We start from the raw sequence: 26,828 nt of genomic DNA, 5'->3' as shown, positions 1-26,828 counted from the left end.
GCGCATATGGCGGAATGGCGGCGCCCAGGAAGTAAATATGCGGTGTGCGTGTGATCAGTGCGAGAACGATGCACCGTCTCGGTGTCGATGTAAAGAAAACGCGTTCGAGATCAACACGAAGCAGGAGGATCGGCCTCTCCGTTCATCGCGGTTGCTCATCGCCCTTGAGCGCGTCGCTGATCCGTCGCGGGTGCGCGAGAAGTGAAATCGGTATATTTAGCGCGCGGAATATACGCGCACCGCACGACGATGAACGAGAACGAGAACGAGACGTGGAAGTTGTTGCTGCCGATATGCGTCAACGCGGTGATGTCCGCGTGCGCGTACGGCTTGACCGTTCGCCTGATCCCGAGGATAAAATCCATGTTCGTCAAGGCTAACCTCTACGGCGTCGACATGAACAAGAGGAGCGGTGGGAAAGTGTGAGTGGGACGTAGGATATATCGGAATCCAACGCGCTGCTCGAGCGAGCCTCCGAGAAACCGAGCTGATCGACTCGCGCGTTTTATACATTAACGAAACTTTAGTATCGGTTGCACATGACTGCAAAACTTGAGAGAGTTTTTCTCGGCTTTCTCTCTCCACGGAGTTGATCCGGTCTGTCTTCCAAGAGGCTCGTTTTGTGTACGAAACACGCTCGTTTGTATTCGTATGTTTATCTGTCGATCGTTGCACCACGGGATGCTCGGCAACCGACTGGGTTTATTCTTGCAGACCAGAGGCGATAGGCGTTGTCACCGGATGCGTGTTTCTCGTAACAATGTTCATCTTCATTCCCGTGCCGTTTACCGATTGTATATTTAGCAACGTAAACTTCCCACATGACAAGGTACGGCGACGAGTGTGGGTCAGAGCTAAGCGTTAATTTCCCCACTCCGATTCTGGTTTTAGAAGATTAAGTTAAGATTAGCTTTGAATAACTTTAGAAATGGCTACGCCTAATCTAAGAACACAAGATATAATTGTATTACAATATATTATATATTCTATATTGTGTTATATCTGATTTTAAAATGTGTGTGTGTGTGTAGATTTATAAGCAATGTAGAACGCGCGTTTTCTATTACAGTTCGTTGAATTTCTGGCTGCGTTACTGTCCATATGTTGCATGCTACTCCTGGGCTTTGCCGACGACGTTTTGGATCTTCGTTGGCGGCATAAACTACTTCTGCCCACTGTAGCATCTTTGCCATTACTGATGGTTTACTATGTTAACTTTAACTCCACGATAATCATCGTACCAAAACCGTTGAGATCGTGGCTTGGTTTCTCGCTGGACTTGTGGATTTTTTACTACGTGTATATGGGAATGTTGGCGGTGTTTTGCACAAACGCTATAAACATATTAGCCGGGATAAACGGTTTGGAGGTCGGACAAAGTTTAGTCATCGCCACAAGCATTTTCGTCTTCAACGTTGTCGAGTTATTTGGCGGTCAATGGAAGGCGCACCAGTTTTCAATATACTTTATGCTGCCTTATATAACAACTTCCCTCGCGTTATTCAAATTTAATTGGTAAGTTGTACTAAAAAATACTGTTCTTATGAATAATTTATAATTTATAAAATACCACCTGTAATAATGATTATTTGGTTTGTGATAATATGTAACGTATTATGTGCGGAAGGGATCTTTTTTTTTTGTTTTGGATAAGGGAGTTTTGAATTTCCAAGCGTGGAAATTTATATGTATAAACCATTTAACATTTATATTTCGTCAACGTAATATTTTAGTGTATAAATTCAGTATAATATTACATTAGTGTACATTGAGTATTGAGTATGAGTTAATATCACAGTTCCGGCGCGACCAGTACGTCAGTAGTAATCTAGTTTAGCGTAAAAATTGTCTACCAGCCAGTCGTACTTCCACGTGTTATTGAGAATCGTTTCTGGCGCGAAATAGGAATCCCTGGACTTAGAGACTCTCAGAAGACCAGTTTTGCCGTCCAACCACAGTCCGCTACCTATTAGGTCCTCGACGAAGGGCACGTCGATAGTCTTCTCGATATAAATCTCCTTAGACTGAACTTTATTGCGAAGACCGATAATAATATTCGCGGGCGCCTGGCACAGATTGCAGTACCACCCGCCGTAGTGGTTCAAATCTCCTATGACTAATCCTAAAATATCTCTCTCGCTGGTGTCTCCATCCAACTGTTGCCGCAATACAAGCGAGTTGGATTGATAGGCGTTGCGCATCAAACCGACGGTGTACGCGCCGAGCGTGATCGTTGTCTTGAGCGGATGCTGCCAGAAGAAGCCGTATATCGACCATCTTAATCTAAATCCGATGGGCTGAGGCCAACCGTCGTACACCTTGAGGAACATTAATGCCCTGGAGTTTAATATCTGTTCCGGCTCCGTCGTCACGTAGATATCGTCGTCCCTTAAATTCTGCACCACGGTCCTGATTTTATCCCAGACGTATTTTGATACTATCCCGGATGGTTTGCGGGACTTGGTCGCCACGTTGATGTATAGAATCTTCTTTTGCTCCCGCTGCAACAGTCCCTTGGACAGTTTGTGCCGGAAATTATCCTCCGCGTTGTTGAAATCACAAATTACAAAAAGGTCCACCACGTCATAGAGTTCCTCCACTATCACCTCGGCGATCGCCGAGTTGTAGTCGTTTAGAAAAAAGATGTGAATAATGTGTCTGGCGGTCTTGCGACGTTTTAGGCTAACGTTCTGTTTCGATGCCATGATTGCCCTCCATACGACTTCCGGTTGTCCGCAATCCAAGCCGTGCCACCCTTGATTGCAGATACATCTTTCTAAATGCTCATTGCTCTTCGTCTTACGCTGGTCCACTCCATGTTTCCAGCATACGGTACGATTGTATACTTCAAACAGCCTAAATGTCTTGACATCCTTCAACGCTACCTCTCCATTGATTGTCTGGTAAATCGGTGACTTTTTACGATTGCCCTGGTTTACGTGTAGTTCCTATTGATGAAAGAAAATAATTAGTTTTAGAGTATCTCGAGTAAATTAATCGTTAACGTTTTATCATCGTCAATCACAAATTCGCAGCACCTGTGATGCTTCAAACTTGACGAAACTGACGGATGCGCGAGTCGTTGACGCAGCTAGCTCGGCCGGCGGAGTTGTGGCGACATAGATCATAACAATCAGAACTTGCAAGACCAATAGAGTGTACAGCAACGCCAGCTTCCCATCTAGACGGACCTGCATGGCACCGATTCCTGCGCTGTGACAGTTCAATTTCTCATCTTACGTTCCCGAAGAGAAATCTTGCTAGCTGTATGAGACATCTTCGTTGAGATTATAGTCCCACGAACATCATCGGGAACAAAATCAGTAACTTAAATTTACATTTTATCAGTTTTCGACCTTCTTTAAAGGATCCATAGCATTCTCTATACCGTGCTTATCTATTTAAAGCCCACTAAAACCAGATGATATGTAACTCGTCTTAGAGAATACAGGATGGAATTCTATTTATAACTTTATGTGCAATACAGAAAACAATTAAAGAATCCGAGTACATACGCGTATATATATATATATTGAACTATATACATATACGCACGTCAAAGGAGAAATTATCTTGAAAACCGTCGGAGATTATAGATCGTCTCAAGTGGGCTTTAACATGAGAAATTCGTTGACCCCATTTCTCGACACGACGTTTCTCATATTTCCCCGCATATCTCCCCCGATATTCATTATTCGCACGATATTATTTTCAGTCGTGCGAGGTAAACGGCCGGTCACCGATCCGCCGTAGTGCAGAGAATATTTATCGCCCGCCAATTGGATTCCGCGCCTCGTTAAACGCCCCGGCAGCCTCCGCCCCGCACGCATGTCATTGCCCAGTGCCCACAACAATATTACGTAATAAAGCGTGTCGCTCACAATGCGGCTCGACGACGACGACGACGACGACGCCTTCGACGATGATCTCACCAGGACCCCGTGATGCTCGTACGGTGATGTCACCGCGGCGGGACGTGCCATTTAATTTGCGGTGCCCGTTGATCGCCGGACACGCCGATTTTAAGACTTCGTTAGATCCCACGGCGACTACAGGACAATCGGCGACCGGCAACGCGCGACACCGCGCATACCTCTAGTCCCGTCGATAGTCGCTGCCTGACTCAGGCTGACTGGCTGTTGCGGGGGGAAATGGGGGGAAAGGCGCCCCCCGAGCTCCAGCCGCTCCAGGTGCACCTTCTGTCTCTCCCCTCCTGGCCGGGCAACGGCGCGTACCGCGACGACGTGAAAAACCACGCCCGAGCGCCGCAGCAGCCGGCGATTCCGCCCGTTGTGCTCGTCGACGAACACACTCTCGCCGGTCGCGACTATCCGCAAAGCGCACGCGTCTTACGGCGTCGTCTCGCGTCTCGTCGAACCGTATCTACGTGCCACCCTTTCGCCCCGCGTTGCCATGCACGAGTCATCCGTCCTGCGGGCGAAACGGACCCGCCCATGAGTCAGAAACTAGATCATTAATTCGAGAATTAGCTAGTCAGGCTCGAGGAAAAGCGGCGGCGGCGGCTCTCTCTTCGCAGCCAGAAGCCCGCGCGTTTGTAGTCATCATGGTGGTCACCTGGTCCTCGCCGCTCACAGTCGCTAAGCAATGGCGCTCGATTTAGCGATTTCTCATCGGGGCGATGCCCCGCACGTGGTTCACACATGTTTACGATTTCCCGTATTTGCATGGGAAAAAATATGTCTGCATAATAAGATAAATCACGCTGCTGCAAAAGAGATATAATACAGAATGGGGGGGAGGGGGTAAATGGCATAATGATCCCCTCTGTAGTTTGTATTCGCGTAAATATATAGGTATATGTGAATCTATATTTATAATTTATTAATATATTTTACAATATATATATATATATATATATATATATATGTATATATTTAATTTGTAATATACATGAATTTACGATTATTAGATGTTTCGAGGTCACGTTGAGATAAAGGAATAATGGTGCTTTGTTCAAGGTATCCATCGCAGGTTTTCGTGGGTGACACGTTTTGCTATCTATCGGGAATGACTTTCGCTGTCGTCGGTATCATAGGCCACTTCAGCAAGACGACCCTATTGTTTTTCATCCCGCAGATAATCAATTTCCTGTATAGCGTGCCACAGTTATTTCATCTTGTACCGTGTCCTAGACACAGATTGCCGAAGTAAGTTCTGAATATGAAAGACGATATTCCCTCAGAAAATTCCATTCCATAGAAAGATCTACTCATAGCGTATATGTATGTACATTTTATCCGCAGGTATAATGAAAAGATGGATAAATTGGAGCCTAGCGTAACTGTATTTCACAAATCGGAACTTAATGTACTAGGTATTATAGCATAATTTATCTTATATAAGGAAAAGACCGTTTGTGTTGTTTAGAATTACATTTTACTTTACTAGGAAGGCTGTTAATGTATATATTTAAAACATTTAAATTGATAAAATGGCAAGAAGACAAGGGAGGTATCGTGACCTGCAATAATCTAACTTTGATTAATTTTGTACTGATCAATGCTGGTCCATTGAAAGAACCAACGCTAACTTCAATTTTACTGATAATTCAGGTAATTTAAAAAAAATAAATGTATTTAATTCAAAATATAAAAAATTAATATTTTTTTAGATTGTCAGCAGCATGATGGCATTTGTTATCAGATATCCTTTGGCTTCCATATTTTACGATGTTTAAATAAATTAATTAAAATAACATTTAAATGCAAAAATAAAAATATATTAAAATTATAAAAATCTCGAGTTTATCGCAATTATTATCGGTGATCATACTGTTTCCTACTTTTTTCCTAATTTCCTATTTCCCTTTCATAGAATACCAAGATTGTGTCATAAATTTTAAGGATCCTCAAATTTTCATGAGATACAAAAGTATATTAATAAACATTTATTTTATTAATACATTATTTTCTGCATATATATGATAAAATAAGGAATAACAATACAATAACTTCTGTATAAGTTTCTCTGTATTATACAAACTTTATATATGTATATAACTTTATTAAAAACAATCGCATAAAAAGATTTCGTATGAATTTTCAATAATAGGCTATTTTTAACATGTAAAGTATTCTAAGCAAAGATACATAAATATACTTCATTCTTTAGGAATTAAAAAATTTGTGATTATAATTATAAAATTACTCAAATAATACACAACCAATTTTAATATTTGCACAAGCACAAAATCTTACAAAGTAAAATTTGAGCAATTCTAAATAACTGTTTATCATGCTAACAAATACTTTAAAGCTTTGATGATCTATAACTAGTACATTGTATCACTAACTTCTTTGTGTAAGTCAGATCAAATGTTAGAACTAAAAGTGGTTATATATATGTAGGTATATATATAAAATAATGCGGTATAATAATGCAAAACTATTTGCATATTTCAGTTTTTGAGGTACCCTGTATGATATTGTGATGATTGATGTACGAACATAAAATTTGATTTTTGTAGTTTAGTAACACAGTGGTCTTTTATTTTTAATTTCTTAATAATTTAGAACATGGAATTCGGGATGAATCGAGAGGACGACCGAATGACGTCCATACCTAATCGATTCTTTATATTAAGTTGTGTTTTCGCAGCGTCTCTCAAGCTGTATATGTGTGTCAGTTCCATGAATGTACGACATAATACCAAAGCCTTGTCAAATAATCTTATTGATTCCTCTATATTTCCTCTGTGAAAGAAAAAAATGGATTTAGAATATATTTTTATTAGAATATCTTCGGATTTTTCAGTCACGTATGTGATCGCAACTGGATCACGTAAATAATTCCAACATACATGCAATAATCATTATGAACAATTACTTTGGAAACATACCTTTGTACTTCGATACTTCCTAGCGATTCATATGCAAGCTCGCATTTCTCGTCCAATTCTAACGCTTTGTTAATGTATTCCACACTTTTATCAACATTACCATTCCATTGCAATTGCAGTAAACCTCTGTGCACATAAACCGTTGCGTTCTCCGGATCTTTCTCTATTGCCTTAGCAAAATAAGTATCAGCTTTCTGGTATTGTTGAGTTTCGGCCATCATCTACAATGATTATTGAAAATTTCACCAATAAGTCAAAATGTGAACAGCAGTAATAATTTATCGCTTATTTTTTTTAAGAAATTACAATTACGTACCTGAGCATACAATATATAACAGTATATACATTCAGGAGGATCTGGGTACTTCTCGAAAGCTCTCTCAAAGTCTCTCACAGCCGATTCGGCTAATCCCACATCTCTATTGAACATCGCAAAACGATAATCCGTGTAACATTTTTGCACGTATGCTATGCCAAAGTTTGGATTGTATTCAACGACCATTTCAAAATCGAGCTTAGCTTCGTCTATTCTGTTCATGAGCAAATTTACCTAAATTGATAAAGAAGTATCATTATCGTATTATTACATTATTTTATATGTGCACTTGTACGCGTGCAAGAAAAATGTATCCAAAGACGCATACCTGTCCTCTATGATGATAGATATCGCTACAAGTTGGATTCATACTAATGGCTAAATCGAAGTCTTTAAAAGTCATTTCTGGATTGTCGAGTTGCATGTATAATGTCGCTCTCTTTATCAGGGCGTTTATCTTCACGTCATCGGACGCATCTTCGCTGCTCAATATCGTTTCAAAATCTTGGATTGCAGCATCGTGTTCGCCCAAAAGTAAGTGAAACGTAGCTCGTAGTAATAGCACCTCTAGTTTAGATGAAGGTAACGTGTCAAATTCGGGGCTTTTAATGATTTCCGTGCACAACGGTATTATATCATCGTAATCCGTGTCTTTCAACGCTTGTAATGGTTTTTTGAAAAATCTGGTAATCAAATCACGAACATTACATTAAAAAGTAAACATCAAAAAATTATCAGAAACTCTCTTCTGCCGATACTTACTCTGGAATATTTTCCGGATGCTGAAGTCTAGAAAACACTGGATCTTTGGGAAAAGACATAATGTAAGTTTTGATGAAATGCTTGCTTGGCATTATAAACTTTTTGTTTGCCAAATTTTCCTGGGCGTGTTGTTTCCCTGAAAATAATGTTTACTCAAGTTACTTAAGTTACTAAAAAACTATACCCATTTTCATAAGGGTTTTGAGCCATCCCAGTCATCAATCACATACAATTTTGTAGATAATAATGGCAGTAGTATTTTATTTAATATCAAGTGCTTTTGTGTACGTGTAACTCACCAAGTTTTTCCAAGACCTTATCTGCCATTGAAAGGGAAGTCTGATTGGAAAAGCCTTCGTGAATACATGCGGTAGTCACATCTTCCAAGGCAGCTTCCAAGTCCCCTATCTGCTCTAAAGCACGTGCCCGACGTAGCAAAGCTTTTGCATATCTTGGATTTAATTCTAACGCTTTTGTACAGTCTGCTTTTACAGCACTATATTTTTTCTGTAAGTTGCAATTACAATTGTGTAAAACAAAACTTACATCGCAACAACTTAGACAGTCGATTAAAATCATTTTTTTTTGATGGCTTATCATTAGTATAATCAACTTTATTACCAATTGCTCATACGCAGCCGCTCTATTTTGATAAAAAGTCGCGAGGTCCTCCACGTTCCCCTTTGGACAAACGTCGATTGCTTTATTATATCGAGCAATAGCCTCGTCATATTTTCCCGCTTTGAAATGTACATTTCCTTCATTCTTATACTGCTGCGCCTTTTGCAAAGGAGTCTAGAACAAAAAAATTTGCTCAGATCGGTCATGAAAGTACTATCTTCTTCAATCTATGATATTATCTATATAATCTAGAATATATTCTGCAAGTATATAATGCCACCATGAAAGGCATTACAAATTATTTCATTTAAGTTCCAAGAGATAAACAAATATATACTGAGAAAGCCTTGATCGACCAGAAAAGTCCACTTATCGCGTGCACAAACTACGTATCTTACAATCACAATCTTATTATCACAAAGTTTAGCGGCATTTGTCGGCGGTATATTATTTACTTAAAATTATCGCTCCTGTGTGATATATATAACAGCATTTCGACACATCGATGGTATAATTACAACTACCAACGATACAGGGGAAGTAAACGAATTTATCACTCGTGACGTTTCTTAGAAATTAAGAGATACCGACAAAAACGTGTCATTGATATAGCATAAGATACCCTCTTTCTTAATTTCGGATAAATGGATTTTCGCGATCTATCGGACGTTCCCAGATGAGGCAAGGCGGTCTTAACCTCCGGCTCGGCCGCGGGAGAAGGCACTTTGGGTAGGCAATCGCCGTCGATGGAGATCTGCTTGTCGGCGGGCGCGCCGTTCTCCTTGGCCGCGCCGCTCCTGAACCTGTCGCGTTCCGGCTCGTCGACCTTGCCGCTGCCGCTGTTCCTGTTCCTGTAGTACATGTAGCCGAGGCCAAGGGCGACCGGCGCCCCGACCACGAGCGCGAGCTGCCACTTCGGCAGCGGGCTGCTGCCGGCCACGCCGCTCGAGGCGGTCATTCCTACGACCGGGAATCGTTAGCCGCGCGCGGACGGTCACGACGTGACACCCAGCACCACCGGGATCGCGACGAGGAGACCCTGGATAGGACGACGAATCTCTCACTCTCCCTCCCTCTCTCTCTCTCTCTCTCTCTCTCTCTCTCTCACCGACGTAGGACACCACGAGGCTGCGAGAGCACGAGGAAACGCGCGGTCCAGGCGACGATCATGCGGACACGTCCACTCCTCGGTCCCGGTCCTGTTCGCGTTGCGGGCGATCTAACGATCTTCTCGATCGTCTCCTCGGTGTCGGTGCCGACGAGTATCCGGAATATTCCGGCCGGGGACGCCGGGGTATCGCGATGCGCGGCAGTCGCGTGCAGTCGCGTGTCGCGTGAAAGATTTCTCGTGCGGCAGCGCCCCCTCGGCGAGTGTCGCGGCTCGCGGCCACTTCGACTTCGATTAATTAATCGATTATTTATGATATATTCATCGATCGATACCCTGTACCCTGTACTAGATTTTATTTTGTAGGTAGAATATAATTAATCTTTCAATAATTAGTCTTGTTTAATATATGGAAGGAGGAAAAATAAGTTTGCAGTCATCGGCAATTCCGCAGAATTTGAATTAAAACGACGTCGAGAATCGAGATTCGCGCCCCGCGTATCCCGCGCGTGCGCGGAACCACGCCGGAAAGATGGCGGGCGGTCTGTCGTCTGTCAACCAGCAGCTACGTTCAGCTACGTTTTATATCAGCGGCATGCCACTAACCCATCGGAACCGAGAGAGTGTCGTTTGACATGGAAAGTCCCCGTTCGCGCGAGATCCCCGAGGAATGCTGAGCGACCAAAGTCGTGCTTCGCGTCCTCGTAGACGGCTTTCAAGGACGTAAATCTCAGGTCAGGACTATCTCCGTTTGCTCGCGCTCGTCTCGGAGACTCCGGACGACGTCGCTGTCGGACGTTCGCCGCGATGGCCTTACAAGAGGACGAGAACACCTGGTGAGCCGAGATCGCGCGGCTTTCTTGCCCCGTCGGGAGACGACGACGACGCGTCTCCTCGACGAGAACGCCGGACGCGAAGTCCGCCTCTGATTTTTCCGTCGATCCGCGACGCAGTTCGCAACGCGCGAAGCTTACACCTTACACGTGAAACGTAGAGAGTGTAGCGTGCAGCTGCGACAGAGCGTAGTAGAGGATGTTTTTTGTTAGCGGAGCAACGCGAATTACGTAATGTCGTTTCAAAGCTTTTGCTAATTAACAAGCTAATTAATACGCTACATCCGCGTTTAAATCGTAGACTCAAATGGCTGTACACAGTCGTGCTTACGTATCCTCAATTTCCTCCTCCTCAGTCCTATCACTCGTGTCCGAGCGTGGTGACTTCTCTTCATATACATGTGTCGCGCACGTGGATTATACACATTGTATATGGAGAACCTACAGTTCAACGCCAATTTCGAACGGCAATTTTTTAGAGAAGTTCTCGTGGCAAGACGTATACTCTTCTCTCGGTGGTTTGCCATTGCCTTCCGAGAGGAGAACGAGCGAATAAAATTTTCTAGCTCCACCGGGAATCGAACCCGGGACCTTTGGCTCAATAGACCAGTGCGCCGTCTACTAGGCCACGCTCGTCCTCAATTTACATAATTTCAAATGACAGTTTTTGTCATTTCCATTAGCTCCAAGTTGATTCCTTGTTGTTTTAGGGTGTTGGAACTGGAGGCGGCGTTGCTCGACACGGAAGCACCGTCTGCGTCTGATATATATGCCATTTGTAAAGGCCAACCCATCCCTACAAGTTTAAGACCGGACGTCTGGCTGGCTTGCCTCTACGTTACTGATCGAGGTGATCAATTGAGCCAGTTTAGCGAAGTTTACGATTTACCCGAGCAAAATATAATTCGCGACGACTGTCAACAGTTTGTCGGTGAGTACGTTGAAAGGATATTATGGAGGCATTTATATTTATTAACAGCTGTTATCAAACATTGCAGCAAAACTCGGAAACGACGACGAAGATAAAGTCTCGGTGGTTTCCGATCTTGAGTCTATACTAACATTTTATTGTAAAAGTAAGTGTAAACGATACGAAAGAGGAAATGGATGGCTAGAACTATTAGGTCCTTTAATAGCTTTAAAATTACCGCGCGCTGCAACTTATAATCTGTTTGAAGCAATAAGAGATATTTATATTCCAAGGTAAGGAAGAATCTGTGTAATAGACATCTTTTTGCTCACTTGAATAAATATTGTTATTGGTGTTGATATAAAATTTATTGCTTAATAACAAATTTTTTTTATGATACCTTTAACCATTTTTTTTAGAGGCGAAACATATAGCTCGGTCTTGAGACTGCTGCTTCTCTATCATGAGCCAGAACTGTGCTCCTTCTTGGACACAAAAAGGATATCACCCGATCAATATACGAAAGTATGGATGAATACCCTTTTCGCCGGTGTCTGTTCATTACCAGCGGTCTGTACAATGTGGGACCTATACTTCATGCAGGCCGATCCCTTTTTCATGCTGTTCCTCTCACTTATCATGGTTATAAATGCCAGGTTAATATTGATTAAATTGATATTTAGGTATTGTATATTTATTCACATTATCTAAAGTAATTCTTATCTTTGTAGAGAGCAAATTTTGAGCATGAAAGACGAGGACAAACAAAGTATTATAGACGCGATAGCAGTAATGCCCTGTGCTTTGGAAGCGGAAGATGTAACCGATTTCTGTTCCTTGGCACAGTATTATGCAATGAAGACCCCAACGTCTTTCAAACAGGACTTGTATCCCGTAATGTTTGGTGAAAGCTCTGATGAGAAGCTAATATCCCACGCATTGTGTTTACCTGTATCGGCGCAAGAATTAGTAGAAAATGCTATCGAAGCTCCATCCGTACCCAATGGCACCGTTGTTGAGTCTGTTAGATTCTTTCTCGTGGATTGTAGACCTGCCGAACAGTATAACGCAGGCCACTTACCAACGGCGTTTCATCTCGATTGCAACTTGGTAAATTATTGAATTACACAAAAGTACTTAAAAAAACTTTTCTAGATCTATATTAAGTTAACATAGTTTAAAGTTTATTAAAATCATGTATGTAACACTTTATAAATTTTGGTATAAAAGAAAATCAAATATATTTATATCTTTTTAGATGCTGCAAGAACCTGCCGCGTTTGCTACGGCCGTACAAGGCTTACTGCAAGCTCAGCGTCAAGCATTAGCTGTTGGTTCGCAAGCTGGCGGAGAACATCTTTGCTTTCTGGGAAGCGGTAGACAAGAGGAAGATCGCTACACGCATATGGTAGTGGCGTCCTTTTTACAAAAACATACACAATACGTGAGCATGGTTACCTCTGGATATCAGGGTATTTATTCTTTATTTTTTGATATACTTTGACCAAGATAAAAATTTATGTTCTCTTCATATATAATTATGACTTTGTTTTCAGCCATTCATGAATATTTCGGTGACGAAGTGGTGTCAAGTCTCATTGATCACAATTCGCAACATTGTCTAGCGTGTAATGCTAATATGTTGGAGGAAAATTCAAACGAAGCAAGCCCAATTAAAGTCAAAAACAACAATTCGGATCTCTTGGGCAAGATTGGATTAGCTATGAGACTAAAGAGTCAGGAAGTGAAGGGAAAGTTATTTGATTATATTGTCAATCCTACGGCAAATGTCAATAGCAATATGGAAAAAAGAGATAGCAAAGACTTGGACTATATTAGACGTCAGAGAAAGACCGCGCCTGTGTTTAGTATAGACGACGATCAAGAGATAGGTAATTACATTCTTCAGATTACCCTTAAGTGATCTCGAATTGCTTGTGGAGGAAACTAATTTAATCTCACGACCTGTCTCTCGTAGATATGACAATGACTAATAATGAAAGTGAAGAGCCTATCGAAGTAGTATCTATACAACAATGGATGAAGGATCCAAGGTTATTACATTCCTTTAAATGCCAAGAGGTGAAAGTTAATAGCGATCTCTGTGATAGGTGAGCAATAGATAAGAAAAAGGGATTTTCTTTCAATACATAGAGATAATCATATGTGCACGGTTTTTTTGTTTCAGTCAACTATTGGTTACCGATAGTCATCTTATAGTACTGCGAGAAATTCCGGAGCGAAAAGGCGCCGCGCACGTAATCGTGAAACGTCCCTTAACGAGTATCGTCAAAATAACGTCGAGAAAGCGGCACGCCGATCTAATAACTTTCAAATACGGTACGACGCAATATAATGACACGGTTATTTCTGATATGGATAAATTTCTTATACCGAACGCAAGCGAAGCGACCAAGTTAATCACGCGACAGATCATGAGACAACTGAAAACGTCAGATTAATATTATGAACGCGTATTTTATTTATAAAACAATTTCACCTAATGTACAGATGTTATAAAGTTTAATTTAAGATAAGCAGTTTTTTTCCTAAAAGATGTATCTTCGATATAAACAAGTCATTTGATTTTTTGTACGATTATTTATTGAGGTAATTATTCGTTCAATTTTTATTGTATTAAATAGAGTAATTTGAATCAATATATAGATATACACTGGATATGGACAACAGAATAATTCACAAAAACGATAAACTTTAGACGTTGAGTAAAAATATTTCCGATATTGTTAATTTTTGTGGGAACTACATATAATTGTATTACGAACAGATTAATTCTTATGAAAATGTCCATGTAATTTCTTATGTTTAATTAATCGGATAATTTTACGTCATTTATACTTTTTTCAATATCATGACGATATGACTGACCTAAAAACCAATGCGTTCATAATTTTGTAAATCACGTTTATATATAAATATTGTTAGCCAAACAATTTAGAAATTAGATTTCTAATAGAAATATCTAAAGGCCTCTACTCCGAATCTTTGTTGCGTGACAATTTGCATAAAATTTTCGCAGTGCTAACGTTAGCGAAGACTATTTGATTAGATTAAGATTCTGTAGAAAGTGGAAAATGCAAAGAGCTAAGTTGATACTAATACATATGTGCCTGCCTAATGCACATTGTTGATTGTTTCTTTGGTTGTGTTCGTGCATAGGAGGAATAAGTATTCAAAAATATTTATCTACTTCAATTGGCATCCTGGTCCTAACGTGATTTTAATATATTTCTACGTGCTCGAATATTTGCATTTTATAGATCGCCATATTGCAAATGTGTTTTCGTAGGAAGTAACTTATTTATACAAATTATATAAGTGTGAATATTAGGTGCAATATTTGCAGGCAAATAGTACCTTTCGCAATATCTGCTCCTCTGAATTTTTCAGAGCCAGTTTTAGCTATTCTACATTAGAAGAGAATACTTTAAATTTTTAAAACAAGCTTATAATTATCAATCAAATCTTTTCGGTAACAAAATATTATAAATATTATAATGCATTTCCTATTTTTTTGCAAAACTTGTGCTTACACAAGATATATATTTTTTATAATATCAATAATAAAACGAAAGTATGTAAGGTATCCTTGAAATTCTTAAGTGAATAAAATCCCAAAGTTTTACTTCAGGGAAGCTCTGTATCTTCTTTAATTTATATTTGTGATAAGTTGTGTGTGTAGTAGTTAATATATTGCATATTACTTGCCTCCTTTTATAATCTATGAGAATTTCGGTATTATATGCTCTAAAATGAATTTTCCTGCTGCTGCATAGCTTGTATGTTATGGTTTGAGAATGCGGATTTTTTACGTTTACTTACACGTTTACATTTACACATAAATTAGTTAAATCAACTGAAAAAAAAAAAAAAAAAAAAAAATTAACATCTAAAAATTATATAAAGATTTACTAGAAAACTGGAGAATGTACATATATGGTGTTAACACATTGTATATGTACATGTATATATATATATATATATATATATATATATATATATATATATAGGTTTTAAATTATCAATAATACACATCGTGCGAGTATATGTGATAAAACTTTTCATATATGTGCTTCCGAACAGACAATTTGAGATGAAAGGTGGAAATGAGTGAGTCACATATAGACAGCAATAGAAAATCAACTTTTAAGAAATTAATCGTATGGAAATTGTCGAAAACTCCCAAATACATGTTTATAGATGTGTATATAACAAAAAGGCCATGTATAATATATATTACAGAAATAATATATATATATATAATAAAAAGTTAACAACAAAGTAACTCGAACACTGTATTAAATTCCTTTATCGAATTAATTAAACGACAAAACTCTTATTGCTAATATCAACGCTGTAAATAATTTAGTATAATTTATAGAAAAATAGATGTGGATTTGTGGGATTGTATACGTGTATATGTATATGTATACATGCATATATAATTTTTTTTTCCTGTATAGATTAAAAAATAATATTTAGAAGCCGGTACCATATCATTACTGATACGCTATCATCAGCATTTTCAGCGCTAAGTACGATACTTTGTAAGATATATGTTTAAATATAGTAATTTACTATGTCCTTTCTATTTCTCTATTCCACTAAAAATAAATTAAGAAAAAAAATTATCTAAGAAAATGATGCGCTGGTTCTTCATCATTAAAAATAATTTTTTTATTTTAGAATTACATCGTTAAAAAATTTCATCGTTTATAGATTTTCTTCAATTTTGCGACAACAGCAAAAGTACGCGATTAAATATGCACAACATAGTAAACGACGAAAAATCCCTCGAAAAATCCAGTTTGTAGATAAAAAAATGACTGGTTCTACAGAGGTTAATAAACACACGATATACGTACATTTATTTATATAATTCTATACGTTTGGAGTATAAATGACTATGAGTATAATGAGGGCATTTTGGAGATTGAGATAAATATATAAATAGTAGAATTCGCGCAGCTGGCGAAAGCGTGGCGTGTATATATGTGTGTTATTGGAACGTACGCAAACATGCGCAAATCGTGTCGACACGTGTAGTAGTATCAGCCAGTATCCGGCCAGCGGCCTTTGCTGGTGCGCGTTGACGTGCATACGTACAAAACCGGAGAAGGAATGACTCTCAAACGTGATGGCCCAAAATTGTTCAAGCTGAAGTGGCCAAGAAAAGTCGAAGGATGGGAGGGATAAACTGGGGCGAATTGTTTCCGGGCAGATGGAGTCCTGTTATTTTCATCTCCTACATAGCTCTCTTCATAAACCAAGGTAAGTAAGTTGATCACACATGTTTTGTAAGCAACTTTCATCTTGCTTGCTGTAAGCAACAAATGAGAAAAATCAAATCAGGGATTTTATTAATTAAACGTGAATTGCCGTTAAATTTCACATCGGAATGCGATAATCTCCTGCAGGTATTCTCGTGACGTGGTCTCAGAAAAGCGGCCGCTACGAATATAACATTGTGGCAGTTGTGCTGATGACAGAAGTTCTAAAATTGGTCATATCCACAGCACTCTACTGCAAAGAGTAAGCAACTCGAGACTACGTAGTTTGTTTACAGCTGACTTCATCTTAGCTTGATTTTTCTTATCGGTGTTAATTCTGAATTTGCAGTAATAGCATCCTAACGCTTCTCCGGGAGACGAGGAAGAACAAAAAGGGTGAGATTAAAAATAGAGAGATAAAGAATTGCAGGAACTTGCTATATAAATGCCCAGCGATGATCGATCTCCAAAGGATACTAAAGAAAACTTGTGTCAATTTTTAGTGCTTCTGCTGTACATGATACCTGCGCTTTTATATTGCCTGTACAACAATCTAGCATTTGTCAATCTGGCTAGATTCGACCCCACGACTTACTACGTCTTGCTGCAACTCCGCGTTGTACTTACGGGAATCATTTTCCAGGTATCAATAACGTTGCTTTTAGTGTAGGAAGTAGGAGTAGAGCAACGACGCGTTGAACGCAGATAAAGTATGAAGAATTCTGATTTCTCCTAGGTCATATTTAGCAAAAAGTTGTCCGCGACGCAGTGGTTTTCCCTAGTGATCTTGACAGTCGGCTGCATGGTAAAGCACTTCGACGCCCACGTCCTTGGCACGGAATTCCACGTTGATATTTTTCTACTTCTAATTCTTGTACAAGTGAGTCACCTGTCACTGATATATGAGAATGGAGACGCGATATGTTATCTTGAAAAACATCTCGCTTTACAGACAACATGCTCCTGCTTAGCCGGGGTGTATAACGAATATTTGCTGAAACGTCAAGGCGCGGACATCGACATTTTTATACAGAACGTATTTATGTACATCGACAGTATTTTCTGCAACATTGTGGCGATTGTCCTGTTAAGCGCATTCACGAACGGCGTTAACGAAACGCTGACCAATGTCGAGATCGGTACGTTTCTGCAGCCGAAGGTAATCCTAATTATGTTGAACAATTCGCTCGTCGGGATAATAACGAGCTTCTTCCTGAAGACCTTGAATTCCATATTGAAGACCTTCGCTAGCGCGGTGGAGCTGATTTTTACAGCGATGCTATGCTGGATTCTATTTAGCATACCTATTAGCACGAACACCATCGTTTCTATAGCTACGGTGAGCTTCGCCGTCGTTTTATATTCGAGAAATCCCGTACAGAACGTTCAACCTAAAGAGACAGCGGAAAGTGGGAAGCTTCTGGTGTAAACGACAGTATTAGATTCTTTTTCCAAACGACGATATATAATCGCCAACTGAAATCGCAAAACAAAGTGTACGTACGTTACCATTAGCCTTAAGCCGTTATATGTTATATGCTTTATCGCGCGACGACGATTATGTGATATAAGGTTGTTGATTGAAGATAAATGACTGAACGCTTGAATAAAAATATCAGTTTCTTTCAACCATAAATCCAATAGAAAATTAATAAGTAGATGATTTAACGAGCGATATCAGTTGCGAAAAAAATATTTTTATATTATATTTCTCCAAAGCCTTTTTCCTACGGAAACGAAATGGACTAAGATCTGAGTGGCGATACTTTGCGATACCTTATCAAATTCTAGTGTCTTTCTCTAGCTGTTTGTATTATATATCTAATCTCCTCAAACATCAATCACATACTTGTTCTTTTAATTTTGATTTTTACGGATATTTTTTATAATAAAACTCGATATCTGGACAAGGGAAAGATCGTAAATGTTTTAGCTTTTGGATTTCAATTCCGATTATTCCAAATCGCTCGCCCCCCAGGGCCCAGGGTCTCAGATACGTGAAAATCAGCCCTAACACTCTCGCAAAACGATTCATATCGCTTCATTCAATCGAGATAATTTGTGATCATATGGTGGCCGAATGCAGGCGTCTTCTTCATTGGCCACTTTGCGCAATATGTCGCGGCTTTAAATTTCAAGTCCATTTAACTAATTGCGCCCCTCGTCGCCCCCTCCCATCGTCACTGTCTTATTTCCTCCGAATACATTCGTCTCTCTTCCGCGTAACGAGCGACTTCGCGATCGCGCGACTTTTCATTATCTATTCCAATCTATTCGTAGAAGCTGAGCGAAGCGATCTGTAAAAAATCCTTGATAATTCACTGTCAAGAAGAGGAGGGGAACAGCCGCTCTCTCCCTTTCTCTTTCAAGTCGTCTCTCTTCGTCGCGCACGTGTGCGGTTGTATGTACGTGCGTGCGCGTGCGATGACCAGCGATGACAGATCCCGTAACGTAATGACGCGTGGGCGTGTGTGTGTGCGTGCGCGACACATGTGCGGTGCCGCGGCGGCGTTCTGCGTTCTCCCGAGGGTCCCCGACGATCCTCCCCTAGCTCGGAATCTCGCCCGCCTTTCTCCGGCTCGTCGTCGGCCGTCTCCTTTTTTTCTCTCGCGTCTCTCCTCGCCGACGGATCCGGTGCGCGCGTGCTAATGAGCGTGCGTTAACGCGCGGCGGGCCCGCGCCACGAACGATAACGTCGTCGCGTCGAATGCCACCTGCCACCGAATTCGGAACGCCGGACGTGACGGTCTCTGTGTCTCTCTCTCTTTCTCTCTCTCCCCTTCTCTTTCGATCATGGGTAAGTTTTCGGCACCTGGCCGTCCTCGCCAAGTTCGCGCGTTCTTACACGGACGCTGATCCGTTTCAGAGGATCCGACGGAGGCGCAGAAGTGGCAGCATCATCTGGCCCTGCTGCGGGAGCAATACGTCAATTTGTACAACTCGAACGCGGAGCTGCAACGGGAGTACGCCGTCGCCACGGCCGAGAAGCAGGAGGGCGGATTTGCCGGCAGACTCCTGGCGACGGTGGCATCCTTGTACCGTCAGCATCGTTACAGGTATCCCTTACGCGTATAACCTGAAATCTCAGACGTCTTTTTGTAATAACAATTAACGTAGAGGATTAACGATTCTGATTCCGAAAATGTCTGTTGTTTTCAGCGATATAAGTATAAAACTGACCGACCAAGAGATACCGGCCCACAAATTCGTGCTGTCTGCCAGGACTGATTTCTTCAGCGACGCGGCCCTTGTCGAAAAGACCGTTTTAGGTTAGACAAGCTTGTATATCTCGCATATTCGTCCGTGTCTCGTTCTTCCTTTAATTACATTTGTTACGTTGATCGCGATTGTTCCCAGATTGGAGCAATTTAAGCAGCGCCGTTGCGTTAGTGCTGCTGAAATGGATTTACACAGGCAAAGTGGCTCAGGAACGCTTGACGTTGGATTTGATGAAAGCGGCGGCTGGTTTTCAGCTGTCCGAGTTGGTGGATCAGTGCGAAAGGTATCTGATTGGGACGGTGGGATTGAAGAATTGCGTGGGATTGTACTCGGCTGCCGAGGAACTGGGCACTCTGAAATTGAAAGAGCATTGCAGCTCCTTAATTTCAGCACATTGGGTAAGATCACAAATTTGCCAGAGTAAAGAGAATTAACCTTATACCTAAAATACCCGTGCATCTTGCAGGAAGATCTGACGGGCGAGGACTTTAAGGAAATGCCAGGTTCTCTGCTGTACAAGTTGCTGCAAACCAAGAGTAAATATCCTTTGCACGCAGCGGTACGCTTGATGCGCGAGGACGTCGTGTTTCTGTACTTGGTGGAACACAACGCTGAGGTAAGAGTTCTCTTCTCCTGCCTCTTGATCGTTGAAAGCCAAAACGTGACGCATAATGCATTGAAATAAATTTTATTGAAGTAATTTCAAATCAGCCGTTACATAATTACTTACATAATTCATACAATGCATATGAACATAATATGAAAATATTGTACTGCTAAAGTACTGAGATTTAATATTATAATTTGTCATTGTTAAATATCTTAAATGTGTGGTAATATTATTATAATCAATATTCACAGCTCGAGTTTGAATGTTAAGTACTTGCATGCACAAAGTATGCTTTGTTTATGAACATTAAATGACAGTTTTGGTCTTACATTTTGGCAGTATACATAGATTACTAGCAGATAAAATATTTCTAACTATAAATTAAGAAAGATTACTCCAAAATACTTTCTTTAATTCCTGATGAACATTTTTTTTTCATTCAAAACCATGTATTATTCCAAATTATAAATATCGAAATAGAAATTCGGAAATCTCACAAAATTAAAAATATATTATTTGATGTAACAATTGTATGAAACATGTTAATTATTTATGGTCATTCATACTGGATAGGCCTGTATTTCTGTATCGTATGATGTTTGCAATTTGTTACGAAGGATCTCTGCACTCCATAATTAACAGGAGAGCCTTACTTGTCTCGTGCGCACAAAACTTTCGTACGAATTGCACTTTCTTTTAAAAAACACATTATGTGCGATAAACTATAAAGTTTTACAACAATCTTACAATTAGCAGCGCTAATATCGCCCCACATACTTTGTTAAACGTCCCAATTTGCGGGGGAGATGAATTGCACAAGTGGAAACTGCAAAAACAGTATTCGGGTGGGCCAGTAGGCGCGCCTCTGTGTTCTCCAATAAAACAACCCTCCTCGTAAGCGGATGTTATGACCTCTTCCTTTTTGTACCACTGTTTATCGGCGTCATTGTAGGTGTGAGAAGTATATTTCTGAGGGGCGCAATCTCGCTGAACAGTCGTCACTATAGATGCTGAAAAAAGGAGCTCGATAAACAAACATCTGCGCTATCGCTTAGCAGTGACGCTTGCGATAGTCATCCACCTACTTTTAGACTTGTATTCAACAGTTCTCTTCATACAAAGTGTCGAAGTCGGACAAAACACCTGGAATTTGGCACTCCCATCGAAATGGGAACAAAGCATTTCTGTATCGTCCGGGTTTGCGAGCGTCATGAGACACTTGAAACACGAAATACCTTCCGCCTTTCCTGGTGAAATGTCTGTAAAACATTCAAGACATTAATCTCACGTTCTTTTGCTACATAACGATATACATGCTACATAAAAAGAAACATACATGGTAGAATACTGATACATAATATCATAATCTGCAGACTTGGCTTTGAGCTGTACATTTTATTCGCGATATCGTTCGTATTCCATCAAGGAGTAATTATTACTTAAATCAGAAATGAGGTATTTACTTGATCGCCTTCTTTCAATAATAATGATAGAGAATCTGAAACAATATTTGAATTACATTTATATTAACGTTTAACATGAAATTTTTATTCCTTTCTCTTCAAGATTAAAATTTCACCAACCAATTAAGATAGAAGATATCGTCAAGATGTTTTGCCTAAGCAACCTTATCCTGCGCGGAATTAAAAGCGCCAATTTTAATTACCAATTACAGGTAATTAAATTACTCCTTCAATTGTCGACAGATCTTCTGTTTGAGATTCGTTGGAAATCGCTAGATTTCACCGCTGGATGATCTTTCCAAATCGGACTTATTTCCGGTCTCATTATCTCCTTAATTAGCGTGCACTGGCATATCGACGTTCGTCGCCAAATAGAGCGGCGGATAAGCGGTGCCCACCTATCGCAGGGTTTCACCGTTTGCGTAACGACGGCATCGTAACGGCTTGCTGATTTGACACGCACCACACCACGAGATAACCGTCGCGGACCCGCCTCGCGCTCGCGCGACAACGCATCAGAATCAGAAACGCAATGGAACGACGACTGGTCGACGGCCGATTGCGGTCGGTTGGGCGGACCGCAGGCCACGTCATCCGCCTCGGCTATGCCTTAATACTCCTTCGGTCTTCCATGTATATCAGAAAATAATCTCCATACTTCCTCCACTTTTTCACGCTGACCCGATACCGTCCGTCGTCCGTGCCATTCCAGCGCGTGTATACACACGCACACGTGCACGCGCGAGCGCACGCAGCTCGCAGAGGCCAGCGCGCTGATAGCAGTGATTCTCAAACCTCAGTTTCTACAACTGTTGTTATGATTTGATATTTATGTTTCAAAAGTAAAATATTTGAAACGCTACTTCAAATATATACGTTCGTTCAAAATGCAAACAAGTGTTTAATTATAACGTCTTTGTTTCATATCATTTTTATTGTTGTTATTTTATTATTTTATTATTGTTAAGGATATTCCATTATTGTATAGATTTATATTATAATATACAAATGCTTTTGGCGATAAAATGCAACTTGCAAGCTGTGAAATTGCACCTCGTTTTATCAATTTTAAACAAGCTGAAGAGGACGAATCTCTCGATATCTTCTGTTTCTCGATGATAACGTTGCGACTATTTTATGTTCAGCTTCCGAAGGCAGTCAATGCTGTGGATCACAAAGGAGAAACGGCTCTAGAAGTTGCCCTGAAAACTCGCCAGCCGTCTCTGGCTCGCACCCTCGTGGAACACGGAGCGGATCTGAGCGCGAAGGACGCGAGGGGTCTTTCTCTCCTTCATTCGGCTATCTTAAAGGGAGACTCCTACTCGTCCGAATTCATAATCGAGCAGCTGGAGAACAATGGCAGCGTGCAGAAGTTATGCGAGGCTGTGAGAATTAACGAGGGCGCGAAGAATGCGGCTGACCTTAAGCAACTGGAAGGCTGCACTGCCTTGCATCTAGTGGCGAAGCACAATACGGAAAACATGCTGGCGGTTGGATCGAGATTACTCCAAGCGGGAATCGATCCGAACTTGCAAGACCACAGGGGATGGTAAACTTGTCACCCTCTGTAAAACTTTCTACTTGAAAATTTTTAGCTTTCACGTTATATTTCGAGTAATGCAAAAGCTTATATGATTGATGGAATTTAAAATAGAATTCGTAGCGTTTCTAACTAAATATATCAAGATTATTCTTTTCTTGCTTATGATTTTGTTCTTTAATAATATATATTCTCCGTCTTTTTACAGCACTGCGCTTCACAGTTGTATATCGGAGAAAAACGAGATGCTGTTCGATCTGTTACTCGAGGCGAAGAATATAGATGTAGATCAAACTACGAACGAAGATGACACACCGTTGTGTTTCGCGATGAAGACGGAACCCTTCAACGAATACTTCGCGTCGAAACTATTAATTAAGGGCGCTATACCGAATCCAACGTACGATGCCACCGGGGACACGTTGCTCCATATCTTGACGCGAGAACGCAGAGAAGGAGCGGCGTTATTCTTAGTGGAAAATTCTAATAATAATTTAACGAAAACCAACAACGAAGGTTTCACGATACTGCATGAAGCGTGCAGGGTCGGCTTAAAAGATCTGACTCCCGCTCTATTGAGAAACGGGCTACCGACCGATGTCGTTACCCTTTCCACTGGCGACGCGGCAATTCATTTCGCCATTTCGAATCTGTATACTGACATAGTCATCGAGCTGTTGGGCGCTACAAGCTCGGATTCGCAGCTAACTGTTAAGAATAACGCGAATGAGACACCTCTGAGCTTGGCTATTAAAGCACCGTTCAAGAAGGGTAAAGATATCGTGCTGGCTCTGATAAAAGCTGGAGCCGACGTGAATGAGCGCAACGAAGAAGGCCTGACGTTGTTGCATCAGGCGATATTGAAGGAGGATTCGGCTACAGCGATATTTCTGTTAGAAAATGGTGCTGACATGAACGCAAAGTGAGTTTAATAATTAATAATTAAAACTTGCAAAAATCTACTCGCAACCATAGTCTTAATCTTTTACAATTATTAACAATTAATATTTTGTATGCGCAGAACAGCCAATGGAGAAACGCCGTTACAACTATGCGTACATTGTAGACTGGGCGAAGTGGTGGAAGCTCTTTGCAGGCGAGGCGTAGATACCTCGATAGGATGCCCATTGTGGGACGCTTTGGATTCGGATCAAGAAGATACTGCGTCAATATTGGTTAAACACGGAGCGGACACCGATTGTTGGGGTCCCGGCCCCGATGGCTGTCAGCAAACGTTGTTACACAGAGCGATCGACGATAACAAAGAGGATATCGCCCAGTTTCTGATCAGAAGGTGCGCAAATTTTTTCAATCGAGAAAAAAAATGATAATTCGATTTATCACAAACAATTTATTTAAAATATTTCAGATATTGTGTGTATTTCATTTTTTTTAAATGACAATTTATTATGTCATAGTGGATGCGACTTGAATGCTCCGAGACGACCTGGTCCAAACGGTGCTGGCGGAGACGAGGCAAGAGATGAGTGCACGCCGTTACATTTATGTTGCCAATGGGGACTCGAGCAAGTCGTTCAGACGCTCATCGAACATGGAGCCGATGTAAATGCCCGCGACGCGGAGGGAAAAACACCTGTGCACGTGGCAATACAGAATCAGCATACGCAGATCATTTCTCTTCTGCTGTACCATCCGAATATAGATCTGAATAAGAGGGACAAGAAGGGACTGACGCCTTTCGCAACCGCCCTGACAGTCCGCAACAACAAAGCTGCACAAGCGATATTAGAGAGATTACCTAAGGCCGCCGAACAATACGACAATAAGGGCAGGAACTTCTTGCACACTGCCATACAGAAGGGTGACATGGAGAGCATTCTATTTTTACTGTCGATACAGGTACTGCATTTAACTCGCGTGGCTAGTTCGTTGTATATAAAGCCAGTCGATCTGCAGCCGATCGTCTCTTTTCAGGTAGACGTAAATTCGAGAATACACGACGTTACGCAAACGCCACCCTTACATCTCGCAGGCATGTCGGGAAACGAGATGTTAGTGCGAAGTTTGATTTTGGCGGGTGCTCGCGTCAACGATACAGACGCAAATAGGAATACCGCGCTACATGTGGCTGCCAAAGCGGGACACGCCACTGTCGTTTCCGCGTTGTTGCAAGTAAGACAGAAACCAGCGCGCTAAGCACCGAAATCAACAATCGTGTCCTAATCTCGACACACCTATGGTATCTCGCGACAAACTAATTCCCGTTTATTTTGCGTAGAACAACATCAACTTTGACGCGGTAAACGCGGACGGTGACAACGCGTTGCACGTAGCTGTAAGAGAAGGCCATGTATCGGTGGTGCGGACGTTGTTGACCGAATGTACATTGGATGCGGAAGCGGTGAATCTCAAGGGTCGCAATCCTTTACACGAATTAGCTAGATGCGCGAGGGACAACGCTGCGACGATATGCGACCTATTTTTAGAATGCATGTCGCAATATCCAGTCAATAACGCAGGTAAAAAAAAAAAAAAAAAAAAAAAATTCAAAAGATTAAAATTATTCTGAAAGACATTGCAATCTCTCTCTTAACTAAATCATATATTATATGTGTCTACACTGTGTCTACTATTGAATTTATATTTCAGACTTGGATGGGAACACGCCGTTGTTGATCGCGTACATGAAGGGCAATGGCAATCTTTGCAGAACGCTAGTGAAAGCCGGAGCGTGCCTCGGTTCGATGAATAAAGATGGAATTACGATCTTCAACTATCAAGTAGCGACGAAACAGCTGTTATATAGACTGTTAGACTCCCTGACGCAAGAAGCGCCGTGGTCCGACAAGGATTGCTGCTTGGAATGCGGAACAAAATTCTCTCTCACAATGCGCAAGCATCATTGGTACCGTCGGATCGTTTTAACACAAAAATCGAACATGTTGATCTCTCAAACGGGCATATATCTTATTTTCCCTTTTTTTTCAGCCGACACTGTGGGCGAATTTTGTGCAGCAAGTGTTCCGGTCAGGATGTACCGATCTTGAAATTTGGCTTGAACAAGCCGGTACGCGTATGCAACGTATGCTTCGACGTATTGCTGGGCACCGGTTCTCTTCAACCGTCATAGTTGAAATAAGAATTTATATATGACAACTGATGAAAGGAAAGGATCATTCCAAAAATTTTTTTATACGAAGAAAAGGCAGATACGAACTGAACCGAAAGTCTGTGTGTAATTGTACGCCATTGATATTTTATGTATCCTATTGTATACATATTGTTCAGATTTGTTAAAACTATCTGATAGAGTTGAAATACAGATGAAAAGGAAA

The 26,828-nt window shown here is 40.9% G+C and overlaps 7 protein-coding genes across 13 annotated transcripts; 4 read left to right on the top strand and 3 right to left on the bottom strand.

Moving 5' to 3' along the window:
* The first annotated feature begins 6 nt into the window (after positions 1-6).
* Alg7 (Alg7 dolichyl-phosphate N-acetylglucosaminephosphotransferase) lies at positions 7-5,757 on the top strand. 3 transcript variants are annotated; one of them, XM_077421941.1, is made up of 7 exons: positions 7-422; positions 715-829; positions 1,070-1,515; positions 4,980-5,168; positions 5,265-5,335; positions 5,389-5,573; positions 5,633-5,757. In XM_077421941.1, the coding sequence occupies exons 1-7, from the start codon at positions 250-252 to the stop codon at positions 5,696-5,698; spliced, it is 1,245 nt and encodes a 414-aa protein (XP_077278067.1). In that variant the 5' UTR covers positions 7-249; the 3' UTR covers positions 5,699-5,757. The 3 variants fall into 3 exon arrangements, with proteins under 3 accessions (XP_077278067.1, XP_077278068.1, XP_077278070.1); XM_077421942.1 differs by having other exon boundaries at positions 9-422; positions 5,410-5,573; XM_077421944.1 differs by lacking the exon at positions 5,633-5,757 and having other exon boundaries at positions 9-422; positions 5,414-5,556.
* Mgat3 (beta-1,4-mannosyl-glycoprotein 4-beta-N-acetylglucosaminyltransferase) lies at positions 1,690-4,370 on the bottom strand. Of its 4 annotated transcripts, none has more exons than XM_077421937.1 (3): positions 3,882-4,370; positions 3,039-3,277; positions 1,690-2,948 (listed from the first exon to the last, which is right to left on the bottom strand). In XM_077421937.1, the coding sequence occupies exons 2-3, from the start codon at positions 3,195-3,197 to the stop codon at positions 1,818-1,820; spliced, it is 1,290 nt and encodes a 429-aa protein (XP_077278063.1). In that variant the 5' UTR covers positions 3,198-3,277; positions 3,882-4,370; the 3' UTR covers positions 1,690-1,817. The 4 variants fall into 4 exon arrangements, with proteins under 4 accessions (XP_077278063.1, XP_077278065.1, XP_077278066.1 ...); XM_077421939.1 differs by having other exon boundaries at positions 3,039-3,264; XM_077421940.1 differs by having other exon boundaries at positions 3,039-3,213.
* Positions 5,758-5,893: 136 nt separating the features above from the next.
* Positions 5,894-9,910, bottom strand: Tom70 (translocase of outer membrane 70). 2 transcript variants are annotated; one of them, XM_077421932.1, is made up of 9 exons: positions 9,667-9,910; positions 9,256-9,597; positions 8,559-8,732; positions 8,237-8,444; positions 7,938-8,073; positions 7,504-7,858; positions 7,176-7,409; positions 6,860-7,080; positions 5,894-6,713 (listed from the first exon to the last, which is right to left on the bottom strand). In XM_077421932.1, exons 2-9 carry the CDS (start codon positions 9,514-9,516, stop codon positions 6,530-6,532), a joined length of 1,773 nt encoding a protein of 590 aa, XP_077278058.1. In that variant the 5' UTR covers positions 9,517-9,597; positions 9,667-9,910; the 3' UTR covers positions 5,894-6,529. The 2 variants fall into 2 exon arrangements, with proteins under 2 accessions (XP_077278058.1, XP_077278057.1); XM_077421931.1 differs by having other exon boundaries at positions 9,256-9,910.
* Positions 9,911-10,162: 252 nt separating this feature from the next.
* Tbc1d23 (TBC1 domain family member 23) lies at positions 10,163-16,014 on the top strand. The gene is made up of 9 exons (XM_077421926.1): positions 10,163-10,502; positions 11,210-11,430; positions 11,498-11,702; positions 11,829-12,065; positions 12,141-12,519; positions 12,668-12,881; positions 12,966-13,301; positions 13,388-13,520; positions 13,598-16,014. The coding sequence occupies exons 1-9, from the start codon at positions 10,474-10,476 to the stop codon at positions 13,869-13,871; spliced, it is 2,028 nt and encodes a 675-aa protein (XP_077278052.1). The 5' UTR covers positions 10,163-10,473; the 3' UTR covers positions 13,872-16,014.
* A 359-nt stretch (positions 16,015-16,373) lies between these two features.
* On the top strand, positions 16,374-18,259 carry Senju (UDP-galactose transporter senju). Its single transcript, XM_077421945.1, has 6 exons — positions 16,374-16,701; positions 16,848-16,962; positions 17,050-17,096; positions 17,204-17,343; positions 17,437-17,580; positions 17,653-18,259. The coding sequence occupies exons 1-6, from the start codon at positions 16,614-16,616 to the stop codon at positions 18,127-18,129; spliced, it is 1,011 nt and encodes a 336-aa protein (XP_077278071.1). The 5' UTR covers positions 16,374-16,613; the 3' UTR covers positions 18,130-18,259.
* A 900-nt stretch (positions 18,260-19,159) lies between these two features.
* LOC143906122 (rabankyrin-5) lies at positions 19,160-26,828 on the top strand. The gene is made up of 13 exons (XM_077421924.1): positions 19,160-19,497; positions 19,567-19,756; positions 19,860-19,969; positions 20,058-20,317; positions 20,386-20,535; positions 23,138-23,541; positions 23,741-24,454; positions 24,554-24,826; positions 24,951-25,392; positions 25,468-25,665; positions 25,772-26,012; positions 26,143-26,398; positions 26,482-26,828. The coding sequence occupies exons 1-13, from the start codon at positions 19,494-19,496 to the stop codon at positions 26,621-26,623; spliced, it is 3,384 nt and encodes a 1,127-aa protein (XP_077278050.1). The 5' UTR covers positions 19,160-19,493; the 3' UTR covers positions 26,624-26,828.
* On the bottom strand, positions 20,925-22,780 carry LOC143906133 (uncharacterized). The gene is made up of 4 exons (XM_077421948.1): positions 22,113-22,780; positions 21,866-22,027; positions 21,615-21,788; positions 20,925-21,539 (listed from the first exon to the last, which is right to left on the bottom strand). Exons 2-4 carry the CDS (start codon positions 21,921-21,923, stop codon positions 21,262-21,264), a joined length of 510 nt encoding a protein of 169 aa, XP_077278074.1. The 5' UTR covers positions 21,924-22,027; positions 22,113-22,780; the 3' UTR covers positions 20,925-21,261.

Source organism: Temnothorax americanus, unplaced genomic scaffold (genome assembly GCF_048541705.1).
Source record: "Temnothorax americanus isolate GAGA-0224 unplaced genomic scaffold, ASM4854170v1 Scaffold7, whole genome shotgun sequence".
Lineage (NCBI taxonomy): Eukaryota > Metazoa > Arthropoda > Insecta > Hymenoptera > Formicidae > Temnothorax > Temnothorax americanus.
The sequence above is the reverse complement of the archived record's forward strand: the minus strand, read 5'-3'. Positions and strand labels throughout refer to the sequence as shown.